General features: G+C 38.1%; 2 protein-coding genes and 1 pseudogene across 2 annotated transcripts; 1 reads left to right on the top strand and 2 right to left on the bottom strand.

Annotated features, from left to right (window-relative positions):
- The first annotated feature begins 500 nt into the window (after nucleotides 1–500).
- Nucleotides 501–8,292, top strand: LOC131770339 (uncharacterized). Its single transcript, XM_059086070.2, has 14 exons — nucleotides 501–623; nucleotides 887–1,081; nucleotides 1,699–1,994; nucleotides 2,301–2,397; nucleotides 3,239–3,532; nucleotides 4,307–4,380; nucleotides 4,682–4,864; nucleotides 5,877–6,050; nucleotides 6,469–6,618; nucleotides 6,993–7,073; nucleotides 7,229–7,403; nucleotides 7,719–7,779; nucleotides 7,963–8,029; nucleotides 8,165–8,292. The coding sequence occupies exons 1-14, from the start codon at nucleotides 501–503 to the stop codon at nucleotides 8,211–8,213; spliced, it is 2,019 nt and encodes a 672-aa protein (XP_058942053.2). The 3' UTR covers nucleotides 8,214–8,292.
- Nucleotides 8,293–9,822: 1,530 nt separating this feature from the next.
- Nucleotides 9,823–10,728, bottom strand: LOC136277197 (uncharacterized; annotated as a pseudogene).
- A 5,194-nt stretch (nucleotides 10,729–15,922) lies between these two features.
- On the bottom strand, nucleotides 15,923–16,855 carry LOC136277196 (trace amine-associated receptor 1-like). Its single transcript, XM_066158888.1, has one exon. The coding sequence runs from the start codon at nucleotides 16,853–16,855 to the stop codon at nucleotides 15,923–15,925; it is 933 nt and encodes a 310-aa protein (XP_066014985.1).
- Nucleotides 16,856–17,064: the final 209 nt, after the last annotated feature.

Genomic DNA, 17,064 nt, shown 5'->3' with positions numbered 1-17,064 from the left:
TGAACCGCGAGAACTCAGAAGTGGCCTGTTCCCTCTCGTTCCTCTCGCTTATTTTTAGGGAAGGGCAATAATGACCTGAACCAGGTTGAGCCCGCAGTTCTCGTAGTGTCACGCGGTATTTCCAAGAAAACGCCCCTATGGCACATCAAAGTGGCGGTAGATGTGTTGCGTGCTTCGATTTGTCTCTATCTGCCATAACTCTTCTCGAAAATGTTCAGAAGAACCTTTCAATAAGTTGTATTGGGTTAGTCAGTGGGAGGAATGTTTCTTTTTTAAGTATTCAGCTTAATTTTCCTTTGGCGGGAAATTGACGCGCGGATGGTCAAAACTGATCTTGCGCGCATGCCCAAGTTTGACCGCTGTATAGCGTTTGTGTTTAGACTATATCGGCGATCGGCGATCGGCGAGAATTATTTAATTTTTTTTTGTGATCGTAAGGTCATGTTTATTTATGGGAACTACAGACAAAATAGATGTGGCTAGCGATAACAAATTCAGAGATGCAGAAAAAAAAGCAAGAGTTTGTTCAGTGCGGCAATAGCGAACAAGGCACTCCGCAACCTAACGATGATCTAAGTGTACATTTCTTGGAGGACGAATTGGACACGGAGTTCTGGCATAAGGTAATAATATTGATGGTGGACAGAATAACGAGAGTCTTCGATGAAAATTTGCGTTTAACAGTTAAACCTTTCCTTCAGATGAGGCCGCGCTTGACCAATGTACTTGTTGAAAGCAACAACAACATCAACAACAAAACAACTTGGATGGAGAAGAAGGCTAGCCCAGATGGTCTTTGGTTACGAGAATGCCAGCATCATGGATGTTGTGATAACCCAAGTTTAAAAGCTGAAAACGTTACATTTATCGTTATTTATACATTTAGGTACGTCAAAAGCGGAGTGGAGGTCTTTCGTGGAATAGCGCTCTTAGTGAAGTGCATGTCGAAAGACTGATCCAAAAGCACATAGACGGCGGAGAACTGGACAGTGAGGACCCGGCACTTATGATGTTGAAAAAGTGGCCAGCTCTGAAAAATTGCAAAGGTGATATACATTATCTTGCAAGCCTTGAACAGCAGGTAAGTAAAACGGTCTTGAAGCATTAACTACTGGTTTGGTCCAAAACAGCTACATGTAAATTGTTTGCTCTGCAGGTAGCCTTAGTCAACTATTTTTTTGCCCAGGCTCGGGTATTTCAAGTAAAAGTAATATTTTGGACTCAGCTCATTACGGTTTGACGAATTATTTGGGGATCTGGGCAAAATTTCCGCACAGCCCCATACATCATTATACATCCATATATGGGGCTTTATTATTCAGTGTATCACCAGTAAGATGTGCATGCATAATTAAGTATGGGGCTGTGCGGAAATTTTTCCGGGATCTGTTTTAATTTAACTGTTAAGGGTGAACAATGTTTTGGATTGAAAAATGTTCAAAATACATGGTTACCATTTTCGATAAAATTTATAAGCCCTTTGGTGTCACATGAAATTTATATAAATAAGACTTTTTTTCTTGGTTTGTTTTTCGATTTTTGAAAGGAGGACAATGAAAGCTGTTGAATTTGAAAAAATTTGCAATTCAATCTGTATGTTGACTTTTTGTACCTCCCCAAAAATCTTATCCAGTCCAGGATTTTAAAAGGGCATTATTATCAGCTGTCATTTGACTCACCGGTAATTGTGCTTTGCAGATAAATCGATTTTTGGAGATTCTGTTAGAAAGTGAACTTAACTTAGGAAACAGATACGAAACATTCAGAGATGAGGATGACAAAACAAAGAAGACATTGCTACACTATGCTGCAGAACTTGGCTTTTTACATGTCACTAAAACACTCGTGAGGAAATGTCCAGGACTACTACCAGCGATGACAAGAGAACAACTACAACCTGAGAAAAAACGATGCCTTTTACCAGTGGAGCTGGCATTACTTGCTGAGAATGATGATGTGGCAGCCTATTTAATCAGAGTGACTAGTCATGACAGGTACATTATAATTTGGATAATTGCAAATGTAACATGATTAATCAGTTCTTACAGCAATTAATTTCTCAACTTAGAAAAATGAATTGAAATTACATTAAATTATGCAGTCCATTAATTTTATTTTTCAATAAAATTACATTAAAAGGGATCAAAAAATTTTTTATGATATTTCTGCTTTCTGAAAATATATAATAAAATGTAGCTAAAATGAGTGTATCCTTATTCTCTTTTTACCTAAATGGTGGAACAGGTGAATTGCATGAAGTTTTTAAAATATTTTATTATTGATTACTGTAATGTCCTCAGAGTACAGAGTTTATTTTGTTGGAGACGAGATGATTTGAAAGGAATCCAGCCATGTTTCTTCAGTTTCAAGTCTATTATTGAGAATCCTAAGATGAAGGTGAGAATTTTTTGCATCAAAATCTCAACTTCTGGAGTCTCATTATTCATACATCAAAGCCTTTTTTTATTGCAGAGTTGTATACAATATTCTTGGGTGTTGATAAGTATAACAAAGTTATTTTACATCCAATATATAAAACCTGCAGCTAATTAACACTTATTGATACTGTTATTACAGGAATTTCAAGTTGTGTTTATAATATAATGATAAGTGTTATTGTTAACCTTTAACTCCCATGAATGACCAAAAAAAATCTTTCCTTACATTATTAATGTAATATCAAGCAGACAAGTGATAAGAATATAGAAAAATACCAATTAAGGAATCATTTATAGATTCAAATCCAAACTCTCCCAACTGACAACATGAATTATATTGCAAACAGGAAGAAGAATTACTGATGAGATTTTGGGAATGAATTAAGAGTTCTAGCCAGAAAAGGAAATGTCAATGGGTTTATTAAAATATGCATTTTTTCAAAGATTATCATGCTAATTTTTGTAATGTATATGGGATTAATGAAATGGACAAGTTGCTCAGAATTTTGTTTGGGAAGGAATACCTTTGATTACTGAATGAGTTATTACTGTTGAAGTTTGAAACAAGGCATAACAAGGCCTCAAATATATAGGAGGAGGTTGTTAATTGTTATAGTATGCTTAATAGTAAAGTGTAGAGCATTTTATGGTGATTTTGCCTGCCTGCAAAAAGATTGCTTTCATTTAGGGCCATTTAAAGTCATTAATACTTTTGCTGTAACATGTAACATACATCTAGGGTACTAATTGGCAGATAAGCCTGAGTGAAACTTTTAATATAGACATGGTGATTTTTCCAGAAAACAGTAGTGGCTGTATTGGACCAGATGATAAACCCACACTGGCCATTCCTTCCAAAACGTAAAGAAAAATATGCAAGTGAAGAAGAAGAAAGAGGAATTGAAGGGGCTTGGAGAACAATCACTGAAAATCCACTGGAGTATTATTTCTATTATCATATATTGGATGGGGATGAAGGAGGAAGGCCTCCAATGATTGTGACTTCAGAGGGGCATAACAAGCAGACAAATAATGAAAATTTTAACTGCAGGGACAAGTCTTGTCTTCATGCTATTGCAAAAAGTGACAATAAGGTAAAATTATTATTGTCCATAAAAGAGGTAATTTCAATAGTTAAAACATGCAGTCTAAGTTTGCCTTTAATTAGGTGGCACTTTTTCTGTTAATTGTTTTGTAACATACAACCATCTGGCAATAAATGTTGGAAAAATTGACTACAGGAATTTTTTTTCTGACCAGTCAATGGGACCATGTATGTTTCAGAAGCCAGATTATTTTCAACTTAATGTGGTACTGAGGTTACATTTAAAATTCCAAAAACTGGCTTCATTTTGAGATTCCAAAGAGTGTATAACCTACTCTGTCAAAAATTCTTTAAATGTTCTTACGGGTAGAGTGCAGTTGACTCTGCTTTAATCCTGCTTTAGTGGGACCTCACGTTCCTTTTCCCATCCCTTGACAATCTGTTTGAACGTGTGTAATCTATTAAACTAAGAGGCTTTTAATTATGACTCAAATGATAATTATTCTTGTGCTGACCTTAATAGCAGCTATTTGCTTACAGTACATTGTGATTTTGCATAAGATTAGCAGCTAGGTAATGCTGAAATCTTCTTAAAATGATGGCAGTGATCTTTATCAAATTCTAAGAACATTTGAAGACAATTTTTTGGAAAGTGTAGCAGCTGCTCTCTGAACTCTCAAAGTGTAGTTATTGCAGCAATTGTTATGTATACTATACTATACTCTTTCCTGGCAGAAATGACAATTTTATTACACCTGGAGCATGCTTTTCCTATAGTGGAGAAATTGTGCAAATGATTATGTTTGAGTACTTCCATTTGCAGGAAGCTTTACAGCACCCAGTGGTCAGAATGTTAGTTACAGCAAAATGGAAGAGTTATGGACACTGGTTTCTGAGGTAAAGTCAATATCAGTTAAATATAATATGTACATGTGTATAACTTGTTTAGCAGAGTCACGCCAACAGCAATCTTTTCCAAGCTGACGAACCTCGGTTCTTAGATAATGGCGTAATATGTTATCTTAGTCTCCATCCAGTCGGTAATGGAATTCATACATAACGGACCAAATAGCGCCGTTTGTTAACGGCTTAAACTGTTACAGTATCAAACAATTAAATTAATTCGCTGAATCATGAAAAAAATAGACTTACATGCTGAAACTTTTTAATTTTTTCTTGGCCAATTTTTCTTCAACAGCCTTCAAGCAGTACTCTATGTCATCTTCTTACTACTCTTGTCTTATTCTTTGCTGCAAGCTTCAACAAAAGTAGACCCAAACCGTTACAGCAGTGCAGCAGACTCATTGCGGGGATTTTGTGAGGTTACCACTCTTTTGATAGTTGCCTGTTATATCTCTGAGGAAATCAATCAAATGAAGACGTAAGTAGTCACTCTTACTGCTAATGACGGTCAAGTCAAATTATATTAACGCCTGAACAAGAAATCTTGTGAAGGGGGAGAATAATTACTGTTCTGCTCAGAAGACCACGAACACCAGAAATATGTTTAACTGTTTATGGCTAATCACAGTGGAAATCTGGACGCGCGAGCAAACCAAAAATTAATCAGCGTTAGCTGTGTTTAAATTTTTCTCGCTACTTATTTTCTTCAACGGATTGATAAGAGGTTCGTCGCAATATCAGTAAATTCAATAATTTTCCAAGTCTTAATCACAATAGTCCCGTGAGAGTGTTTTGAAAATCAAGATGTGATCGTATACAGGTCAGTTTTCCCTTTGCCGTGTCTTCCTAATTGTCACAATACCTTCAACCTGGTTACCTGTGCCTCTCAAGTATAGTCACCTTGCCCCTAACTTAATGCGCGAATGCACGTCGATCAAAATGAATGTCGGTCACATCATCCCCTTGTCACGCTGTGGGGGTTACTTTGTTACCAAGCTAGGACCTTGCGTACCCAGTCAGTTGAGCTTTTTCGTACCCTTATTGATAAATTTTGTTTTCCATGATGATGTGGCTCGTTTCTCATTTTAAAAGCAATATTACCTGCGTAATGTACATTTTGTTTACGAGACGTCCAGTTAGCTGTTACTGTAAAGAAAGTCACAAGTACAGACTGGTCTTTTAAGAATATCACACTCACTATGCAGCCAATAGTTTAGTTGTTTTTGTAAGGAAGTCACAAGTATACACAACAGAATTTTACTTGAATCTTAATTGCTTGACTGAGGAGGGATCGTTTTTCGATTTCAATGACTACCTTTGTAATACTATGTTTTACAAACATTGTAGATGAAGCACTCAATGTATTTTGGTTTTCATTTGTATCTTGGAACCCCACAAGACTCAAGTTTTAACAAGAACAAGAGAAAAAGACTGTTGAAATGAACCTTGAGAAAAATCTCTGATTTTGTCTGTCTGAACTCTTCCTGCAGAGAGGGGCTCTCATACTTCTCAGAGTGGATGACTCTGTTTGATTGGTTAGGTCTGCTGTTGATCGTGTGTATAATACCCTTACGGTACACTGGTAGTAAAGCTCAGTGGGTTCTGGCATCGTTGGCTTTCTTGTTCAACTTCTTGAGACTATTTAAATTTTCCTGCCTGACAAGGTAACCAGTAACCAAAATTAATTGTAATGGATAGATTTTTAAGGGCGTAAAAATCCAAATCAGCTGCCTCTTCACTGTTTTCCTTGCTCGGCGCTTGACGGTGGTAGCAGTTCTTTTTTTGTGATGTCAGCTTTTAAATTTTTCATTATTGATATGTAACATTTTTTTCCCAATAATAGCTGGTAGGAAAAGGAGAAACTCCAAAAGATAAATAAACTTCACAACTTGTAGACCGCAATTGGTGTGGTAGAATGCCAAAAAAAATATTGATAATGATCATTTGATTTATCAACGATTTTCCAATCTTCAACAATTGTGAAGAAACAAGTTTATAAAAGGCTACTATCATTAAGTACAATTTAATTGTATAGGTAGTTAGGGTCTTCAAATGAGTTAACAAGCTCCTCATCTGTTTTAGGACTACAGGATTATACACAAACACTTTGGCTAAGATCATTCAACAAGATTTGACACGCTTCATGGCGGTTTTTTCTGTGATCTTTCTTCCCTACTGTACTTCCTTGTTTCTATCACTCCGTTCCTCCTCAGTTAAAACCCACGAATTAAGGTGTGTCTTCGTGTTTCATTTTTTTCCCTTTTCAATGAGGCTTTCTGAACAAAAAATGTGTAAATGCACAATAGCTTTTGAGATCTCAGGTCCCGCGGAGAAATTCTTATTTGCCCAGGTTAACAGTTTTTGTCGTGGTTATATTCAACGTGAAGAAAAGTATGAAAAAGTTTCTTTTTAAATGGTGAAACTTTAATGTGATACTGTAATCTAACCTAACAACGTAACCAAGCAGCAATTGATAAATCCTATTTTGAAAACCAACTGAACACAACTTTTCGCACCGATACTGTAGTCTGACTTTGGCTTTCCAAGCGTTTAACATTATTGTGTCAGTATGCAACCAACTGAAATTGTTTACTTTCCACATTCAGCGATTTTGAAGATATTTTGTGGAGCGGTTTGCGCACTTTGTCTGAACAGCGACCAATTGTGGACGATTACTCAACCTTCAAGTAAGTGCTTTTGACCCAAGTGTGCGCCTACTACGTGAGTTGAAGTATGTTAGTCAACGTTATGTAACGCTATTGTACACATTTGGATCGGTCCCTTGACTACCGCATTTGTTGAACTGTAACCGTCACTACTCATAGATCTCTCCTTCTTACAGCTGGCTCTCAATACTGTTAATGATGGCGTACATGGGGACAGTGATTGTGATTCTTCTCAACATACTCATTGCACAGATGAGCACGACCTACATTCAGGCCAAGAAAGTCGCCCGTCTGGAGTATGATGTGGATCGTATTTTGCAGCTCACTCGTATGGAGAGATTTCCTTTTCTGGTATGTAGGCGGGCCAGTGTACGTAATAGTGCTTTATACTGCGCTTGGACGCGATACGCATGTGTAAAACCGTGCTGTTAGTTTGTTAGATAACTGCCAGATTATAGGGATTTTTTCATTTTCCATTTTCACTCTTTTCGTACTTGTAATAGGGCCCTTTTTGTCACTTTGCTTTGTGAGCTGTTGTTATTACAAAGTTATTTGTCGTATGATGGATGGATGAATTAGTTTATCCATTAATTTTTTGATTGATCGATCGATTTATAGTTCTAATGATTCATTGCTAAGTCGATATGACTTGTATTATTTTTCCAGCATTTGCGCATGAAATATTACAAAGAGGGCGGTTGGATCAGTGAAAAGAAACTTGCTGAAGGTGTGAAGCTGGAAGAATTAACTACCTTTGAAAAAAATACCTCGTTTGAATGGCTTTAGCCAGGGAAACGATAAAAACTAAGGTTTTTCATTTGCTGAAACATTATCATGTCAATTCTAATAGTTTGGTTTTAGAGGTCTCTGTTTGTTGCTATGGCAACTGGTCTATTGGTTTTTTTTGTAGAGCTTCTAGAATTCCGTGAAGATCGCAATCCCTGGGAATCAGTAGAAGCGAAGCTAAATGCGATCAGGTAAATTCTTTCATATCCTGCTATTCGGCTTTAAATCACAGTACATATTTATGCTAACCATTAGGAGTCCTCTATTCCATCTTCTGCTTGGGTTTTTTCCCTATTGCCATCAAGTTTTAAAATTTCTTCTTGCAGGAATATGATGAGAAAATTGGTGAAACAGAAGAGGCTTGGTAGAGAATGACCATGGAAAGCTACAAGGAAAGTATTTTCGCCCAGTTAAATTGGACGGTTTATCCTCTGCAGTTCGTTTTAATCGCTCTTTGACTCGAAATTTATGGTCGTGAGTCTGTGGCAATATTTTTAATGGCGCTTCATACACTGTAAACCAAACATGTTTTGTCGTGCGAAGTAGCGTCACTAAGAACCATTTGAAACAAACTAGAGGAGAGCTCATAGGAGGTGTAAAGTTCATATACCTGCTAAGGCGCTAACAGCAGGAAAGCGCGTGTGAGCAAGTTAATTGGTTGTAAATAAAATGCAGTTATTACATCAGCAACTGTAGCAACAAGCGAAATGAAAACAATGGCCACTACAATAACAACTGTCAGGTGCAGCGAAGTAAAACAAGTCATGATCACTGTCAACAATTGATGGGCCATTTTTGAAAAAACCTCTATTATAAAAAGTGGGTTAATTAGTGCAAATATATGAAAAGGTGAGGTTTTTATTCTGATACAAATATACTTCATTTTCACAAGAGTGGTATTGCACTTAGCCTCATTTTGAAAGTGAGGGTTTGAAAAGGTGAAATGGTCTATTTAAGAACGTTTGGGTGGGTCACGTTACGTTGGCGTACGCATCTTGACATGTACACCTCATTCGTATATACACCTTATTCACAAATCACACGAAGATATTTTGCGAGTTGCATTGAATTTTTCGAGCTCTGTAGGAGCGAGGAAAAATACTAGCATCGACTATTATTTCCCTACCGAAGGATAGATATGATGAATATAATTCTCTAAAAAAGATCATAGGTGCCAGTACACATTATGGTCCACAACAAACAACTAACATTTTTCATCTCCTAAGAGAGGAAACACTTACTAATTTCTCCGTTGGCCTACCTGTTAGTCAATAATGGTATTAACTATAACCACCACTTTAGAGACAAACTTGCGTTTGAATTTGTTCTAAGAGTGATTCATAACAATACACAGGTGATTTAGGCATTGAGCGCATGATGGGGAGACTCTTATTTTTGGTACAAATATTTCGTCTGAGTCATCTCCTTGGCTGCGCTCTGTACACAGCCAACTGGCCTGCCTCTTGCCAGTTAAGATTTTTAAGAGCGACTGTCAGGAAACATCGACCAAAATCTTAATTTAGTGGCAAGAGTTGAAAAATCGCTTTCTTTCGTTTTTTGTCCAGAGATAGTCCAGATGATTTTTAGGAAAAGTCGCTAGGTTTGGTGCTCAAAACTTGAGTGGTTTTGAAGTTATTCAACCTTAAAGCAAAGGGGGGCTTCAAACCCGGTCTAAATAGTGTTAAGGGTATGAATAAAATAGAAGAACGTATGGAGTGCCACGAGTAAACGTAAAAGCTAAACCTCGCTCAACTTTTACGTTTACGTGCGACCTTTCAAACATTGCCTCTATTTAAATTACGCGCCTAAAAGCTACGTGTGTATGCACGTGAAATTTACGCGACAGTGGGAATCCACCCTTCAGTCACCTACCTAGACGCGAGCAGTAACCAATTAGAGAGCACTCATGTAGTAGGCAGTCGAGTAACATTCATAATACACCTACGCCAGGCGCGCAACAAAATTATTTCCCTTTTTCACTTTCTTATTTTACCTTGAAATCAGTCTTGAGGTACCATTTTGCCTCCTTTAAAGCTTCCTTTTGTGTTTTTACCCATGTACGACCCATTCCGTTTTCCCCGAGCTGGTGCACAACGTTCACAAGATCTTCAAATGCCTGCGCACCAGAACAGCTTACGTAATCTAACCCTTGCAATGACTTGCGAGTCGAAGCGGAACAAACATGCAGAATTCTTAGTAGTGTACTGCGACTCATGGGTGTGAAATCATGCTCGGCATAATATTTTTGGTACTGGCAAACGATTCGTTCAGGTATCATGTTCCGTACCATATTTGGAACTTGGATAACCTCGTTAGTTGACAATGTTATTGTCTTGGCTCCGAATGGAAGATCTTGAATTACATGGGAGCTTGTGATAAAGTCTAGGAAATGCACTAATTTTGCTTCAGGTATGAATGACTTCGTTTGTGCATTGGTAGGCACCAGTTTTCCACTGCCATGGGCTGCAGCATGCTGCCTGGCGACCTTAAACCGATAACTTGTCAGGCATGGGATTCACTGTTGAATTGTTGCCAAGCTAACCTTATCCGCCATTATGGACAATATCTGCCTGCGAGAATCCCTTTCGTTTGCATTTTTGTAGCAGTTTGCCAGCGTGTACATCAATTCTTTATCTAAACCACTAGAACAAGTGTGATTTCCAGTTTCATTTTGTTTTGAGGACATAATAGATTCCTAGAGAAGATCTAGATCATTAGGCGCTATTTCACCAAGAAGAGCTGAAACCGCTTGCTTGGCTTTGCGCTCATGTAGTCGTCTGGTCCTTCCACTGGCATCGTTCCAAGGTTTCTTTAGGGTGTACCTAATAGGACTAACGTCTCGACTTCTTAAGAAACTGTTAAGGTGGTCAATAGGTTCTTCCGACTTCATTCCTCTATTGTTTGTCTCGGTTTCTTTCAGGAGGGTTGACGGTAAATATAATGACGTTTCTTGCTCTAGTAAGTCATGTGCTACCACCGAACAAGGAGTACTTGCAGCAATTGGAAGGTTACAGGAAGGAACCCGGAGTGGTATATTGGAAACCCGAAACGTTTTTCTGGGCGTTATTCACCGTATCCTTAACCTTGAGAAAATCACATGAACTCGTATCCCTGGCGGTATAAGGTGGAGGGTGGGGTGTGTAGGTGGGGGCAAGTGGAAGGAAAAATGCATTTTTTTTTTTTTTAATGAACCCTTTATTCTTAAAAGAACAATTTGGCCTCAGCCTACCATCGCGGACCACGTGGTCTTTAACTTGTTGCCACTGCTTCAAGTTCTCAGATTTTGGTGAGAATAAAATAGAAAATCCGATGAATAAATTTCAACTGTGTGCAGAGGCAAGGGCGACATAAAATGCACGGCATTAAACCTCTTCATTATCTGCGGAACTAAGGAAAAAATGACATAGAAGGCACAGAATAAGCATATGGCATTGTTTTCTTGGATACCAGCACACAGTCTGAGGTCTACGAAATCGGTTAATTTGTGCTCTCTATACCTATTCGTTACATTTTAAGGAAAGGCAGCAAGGAAACGGGGCCCGCTCATGCAGACTTTGTGATGATAAGGTCCCTATCCATTTTTTTTTTTTATTTTTTTTTTATCTTTTTTGCCCCGCGGGCCTTGTTTGGTGCCACTGTTAATAACACCATTTCCATTGAGTGCCAGTTCAGAACTTACAGAAGTCTCAATGGTCTCAGTTTCCTCGTAAGAAAGGTTCTTGGTCTCCGGAAGCTTTGTGGGCAGCTCCCCTATTTTCTGCACGTCAAGATTAACCCGGCAGTTGCGACAAATACTTGTTGCGTGAATCGATGGAGAATGCAGGTTTTTGCTGATACGATATAATCACTATTCTGAACAACTACGGTCTTAATTTACACAAGTAAGGGAACCTGTTTTAAAAAAACTTAAATGATAGATTCTCCTGCCCTTTCATATACTTCAACTCTTCAATTCCCTACCCTTTGATATACCTGAAGCCTGATAAAGGTACCCTTTAGGGGCTGAATCTCCCTGTAACCATTTATAGGCCATCAGGGAATCTGCTTTAAAAAGCTGTAATTTTAGGAGAAGGCTTCTAAATTTACTTTTTTGCTGCTACAATCTAAATAATATAATAATATAAAATGTTAGAATAATGAAAGGAAAAGAAACACGTAAATAAACGCTATTGAATTTACGACCGTCACGGCTACTTAATTATTGAAAAAGTCAAAATAAAAAAAAAGAAAAGTGCTTACAAAGTGCTTTAATTGAAGTATCAGATTAGACCGCCATTTTAGAGCTGGTCTGTTTGGTTGAAAAGATGAAAAATGATGTATACATACCTGAACCAACTGGAATAAAAAATTCTCAGTTTCTTCCATATCAAACTAGACCCTGTGAGCAGGGTAACTGGGATACCTGGATGGTACTGGATCCGTGGAATCAAGTGTAGTGATACTACGCGTGTCGGACTAGTATACTGAAATAGTGAGCTCAAGTCTGGCCAAGGGCATACACCTGTCTCAAAACATAGGCATGCTATGCATGCAAGAGTTATTTTTTGTAGGGTGGGTGGATAACTTGAAACATTGTAAGTGGTCTACAAAAGGAAAGAAGATTATTAACGCGGGAAAGAATGAAAATGTCGAATTAAAAAATGTAGACAGCAGACTGCAGACCAGATACAAAATATAGACTGCAGAGTGGATACAAAATGCAGACTGAGAATCTGAAGAGTTTTTACGTCTGGTATATAATAACATGTCATCTTACAGCTTACCGAGCGTCACGCAATCGCTTTTCCGCGATCAGCCTTCACGATTATTTGCACTATTGTGGAAAATTCCTGGCCCATTTCTTGACGAAAATCGATCGTAATATAATTTCAAGCCTTCAACATAGTTGGTTGGTGTGATGTCTGTACAGATTTTACCAATGTAATAAAAGTAGATGACGTGAATAATAGTGATGGTAAAGCAAGCTGAAAACGGCAACAATCGCCAGAAACTACAACGGATACACAGGGTATGAGTAAATTTTACGAGAAAAATCTTCATATTTCGAAATACTTATCTTTGTAAATCGACCATATTTCGTTCCCTATACTATTCCTTATAACGTATTCAAATTTTCAACGGTTCCTAGCATAACTATTCCTGAGTCACACAACGCGTGACGCGTGACGCGTTCGTGAATTAATCGTTGGCTTTTTCTCGAGACGTGACCTTGGGTTGCCTGTGACAAGACAATTGCGTAAACAATACTTAACATAATAACGTTATCCACAAAAAACACGGGATTTTGGATCATGTATTTATTAAAAAAGAATATCCATACAACTACAATGAAAACAAATATAAGATTCACCTTTCTGATCGTGAAATTAATACCATTCGCACTGTTATCGTAGCTACGTTCCCTGGCATCAAGTGAATCCAACATGGCGTCTTTCTTCATAAGCAGTTTGCATCCATTTGAATTTTGTTCTTCAGTCTGACGGTAGTAGTGTTGTTCAATAGATTGCATAGAGTATATGCAGTTTGGTTTCAGATTTCGGTTTTTGCTTTTTACGACGAGTTAACGTTTTCAACTAAGACATTGGCATACTTAGCATACAAGACATACAAGGCATTCAATACTTTCATGGCTTTCAAGCGTTCGCGATTCAGTCCGTTCCAAAATTACCGCTCAATAACATCTTTTTGTGTGGATTGGCCGCGAACAATACGACTTGTGTATGCGTCTATAAGTATTTTGAGCGTTTGCGCTTTATAGCTCCAGATGGTCGCAATCCAAACACGATGAAATACAAAACGACTGACAAAAGAGTTGTATGGGCAAAGATCTCGTGCTCGTCATGTGACCCGGCCCTGTCCGTGCATGACAACGTCAATCATCATCAAGATAACATGCGTGATCAGCATGTGAACACCTCATTGGATCACAGTTAGTTGTCATGGTGTTGAGGGCCCAATGACCTCTGGGTACTATTGCGCAATTTTTCCATTTTGTGGCGGAGGGAAAAAAAAAAAAAAAAAAAAAAAAAAACGACAAAAAAACAAAGGCATTTTATGACTGGGCTACCACAGGTATCCAAGTAATAACAAGCACTTTTGCCAAGTCCTCTTTCTGCCTTTGCGTTTTTTCGGGCTTGTCCGCCGTGCTTCGAGATTGGCGGAGGAACTCGGCACAGATTCGATCCTCGACGCCACCCAATACCAAGGGATGAGCGGTGCCGGGGACAAATCGTTAATTCCGAAAGGTCTAACTCCGAAGAAAAAGATGTAGATACTCTTCCCAAAATAAGTTCGATTTCGGTTTCTACGTCAGTTATTGACATGGAAGACTTATGACCCGCGATGTCTCTTTTGCAGTTCAGAAATGGAATAACTTCAGTTGATCTGCTCCTATCTCTGGGGTAATAAGAGCAAGAACCGCCGAGTAAGGAGCTAAAAGAGCACTTAACGTCCATGATGACACAAAACTGGCAAAACAAATTCACTCCAACTTCGCTAATTAAATTTTTCCTCTTTGCATTTAATTGACTAATTCAATTTACTACGGCTAGTAAACTGCTTCGAGCTTTAGCCAACTCGGTCATTTCTTCAACAAATAATAAAAATAAATCCTCACAATTGAAGAAAATATCAATTTAAAAAGCATCTATGATTTTTGTCTTTCTGTTCCGATTCTTCTGAAAGCGAAAAAACAAGTATAAAAGTTAAACAGGTTAGCCGAGAGCTAATAAAATTACATCCTGATATTTATCAGGGAAAACATCTTACACTGAAAAGGAAAACTTTCACCTTAACAATGATAAAAAATAACCTCTCTTCGGCCGATTACCTTTCTTTCAATAAAAAAGGACGAAAAGCTCACACTAGAATCGTTTTCAGTACGCTTTCGTGTATATTCCGGCCTGCTGTGTAAAAACTCCGCTTGACATTACGGTCACGCAACAAGAATTGTTTACTCAGTCGTTGTAAAAAAATTTGAATGAATTACTGTCATTTCAAAACCTTCGCGTGAGGCGCTGTAAAGAAAACCCGTGCTGATTCTAACATATTATCAAGGACAACCTTAAATCCCTCTAATGACATAGTTAAAAGGAAAATCTGAATTATACCACATAGTGAAAAAAACATTTGAATTAAGGAGGTATTTGCAGGATTTTTCACGTTTGAAAATACAGCACTTTCCTGCACGTTGTTTGCTATTTATGAACAACAATAAAGTCATATAGTTTCTGGGAAAGTAAGGCACTCACTCTATCAAAATTCGGTGTCATGATCCTTTGAATCGTTTTTCCTTGAAGACCAAAAGTCAGTCTAAAATATTAATTTCACACTTGCTTGCGGGACCTTTCGGGATCGTCGCGGGTCAAATTCGTTTTCTCAGTTTTCTCAGAATTAAAGCGCTCCGGAAGAAAAATAAATACATTAAATTTCTTCTATTCTTAGTAGCTTTTTATAGTCAGAAAATAAGCGAAATTCATTTTTCAACTCTTGCCACTCAATGGTCGATATTTCCTGACCGTCGCTCTTAAAAGATTTTTAATCCCTTCAGGGTGCCTCACGAACCTCATAGTGTAATGTAGAAGAGGCATTTTCTTCGGCGGCCAACTTAAATATAGGCACTGAGTGATGTGGACAGCAACCAGCAATTTACCTTTAAGTAAAGCAATAATCCGCGCGGGTGATCTGCATTTTTAGCAATTGTAGAAAAGCGACCTATTTCATTAAAAGTTATGTGTTTATTTTCACTTTGTAAAAATTAATTTAGGTGCGAATTGGTTTAAAAAGCCAGTTCATTCAAATGTAGGACATTCAAATATGGGACATTGGTGATTTCATATTTTGAACTCATGATAAGGAAAACTCCAATTGTTACGATTCCAATGATATGGTTCTATCTATCGAGTTTTCATCACTTGTGAGGAAATCAGCAATGTTGTCTTCACTCACCATACAGTGATACCAGTGCAAAAGCGTTTGAAGTCTTTATTCTCCTTATCCGATGATATACTGGTTCACTCTCTACTTATATTAAATTCAGTTCCTAGCTTTATAAGGATCAAGTCTGACCGGAACAGAAACTCGCCTTACAAACAACATAGTGCTTGTCTCAGTGTCAGCTTTACTGCTTGTCTTACTTCGCTAATCTTCCAGCAGTAAAGGAACGGGTTCAAAGTTGAATTAAAGGAGACTAAAACACCCGTTAGTGTCCCGATGACGTCTAAATGTGTTGCAGATATTTTACCAAAAGTGTTCAAAACTATCACAATGCAAAAAGGTAGATAACAGACGAGTAAAGCTAACTGCACCCATAGTGTACTGAACACTACTTTTCTGTAAAGTGCGATGTTCAGTGCGTTTGGTTGGCTCGGAGTTTGCTGAGCATGATCTTGTATTTGAGTGCGATGATGACTAAGAGCTCTAAAAATCTTTGTGTAAGATGCGAATGAGATCATCAAGCAAGACACTGTCACTAAAAGACCGTACCAAAATATTATGTGGTAATTTAAGCTTTGGCCCAAAGCAACGACACCGGTTGCAATCCAAAAGGTAGTTGAAATGACATGGATGCGCTTTACAGTTACAATTTGTCTGTATCTCAACCCCAACACCAGGGCGAGAAGTCTGTCCACGCTTATGGTCGTCATCGTCAACAAAGATACTGAACATAACGCATAGCCTGATATGAGAACTGCGTGGTACGTCCATCGACAACGGCCCCAGTCTTCGTGAATATAAGACATGAAATGGATGGCAGCCGAAGGATGAGCGACGAGGCCAACTAAAAGATCTGTTGTTGCCAGGCAACGATAAAGGACTTTGGACGGCGGATGAAGGGAGGATTCCTTGTGAAGGGCAACAAGGATAAGAGAATTGCCAAGAAATGCTGTTAGGGAAAGCAGAATGTGGATTGACGAGAAATAATATGCATACGGTTGTATTGCACTCGCCACAGACCGGGAACATTCCATGGTTTTGGTTTGTGTTCCGTCTTCTGTAAAATTCTGAGTTGTTACCATATTCTCGCCGCTAATCTGAAGCAGTCCTATCTTTTTCCCAATAGATCATCTACTATAGCAACGAGAAATATATTAACTTAACAGCGCTCGCCCGGCCGTTAATATTTAAAACTTATTTCCCCTGTGTGTGTGTCAGCATAACCATCTTTTCGATAGCGTTTACAAACTAACAATGAACAAAAGAACCGCGTGTTGTGTCACAATCAATT

The sequence above is a fragment of the Pocillopora verrucosa genome, chromosome 12 (genome assembly GCF_036669915.1).
Source record: "Pocillopora verrucosa isolate sample1 chromosome 12, ASM3666991v2, whole genome shotgun sequence".
NCBI classification, from domain to species: domain Eukaryota; kingdom Metazoa; phylum Cnidaria; class Anthozoa; order Scleractinia; family Pocilloporidae; genus Pocillopora; species Pocillopora verrucosa.
The sequence above is the reverse complement of the archived record's forward strand: the minus strand, read 5'-3'. Positions and strand labels throughout refer to the sequence as shown.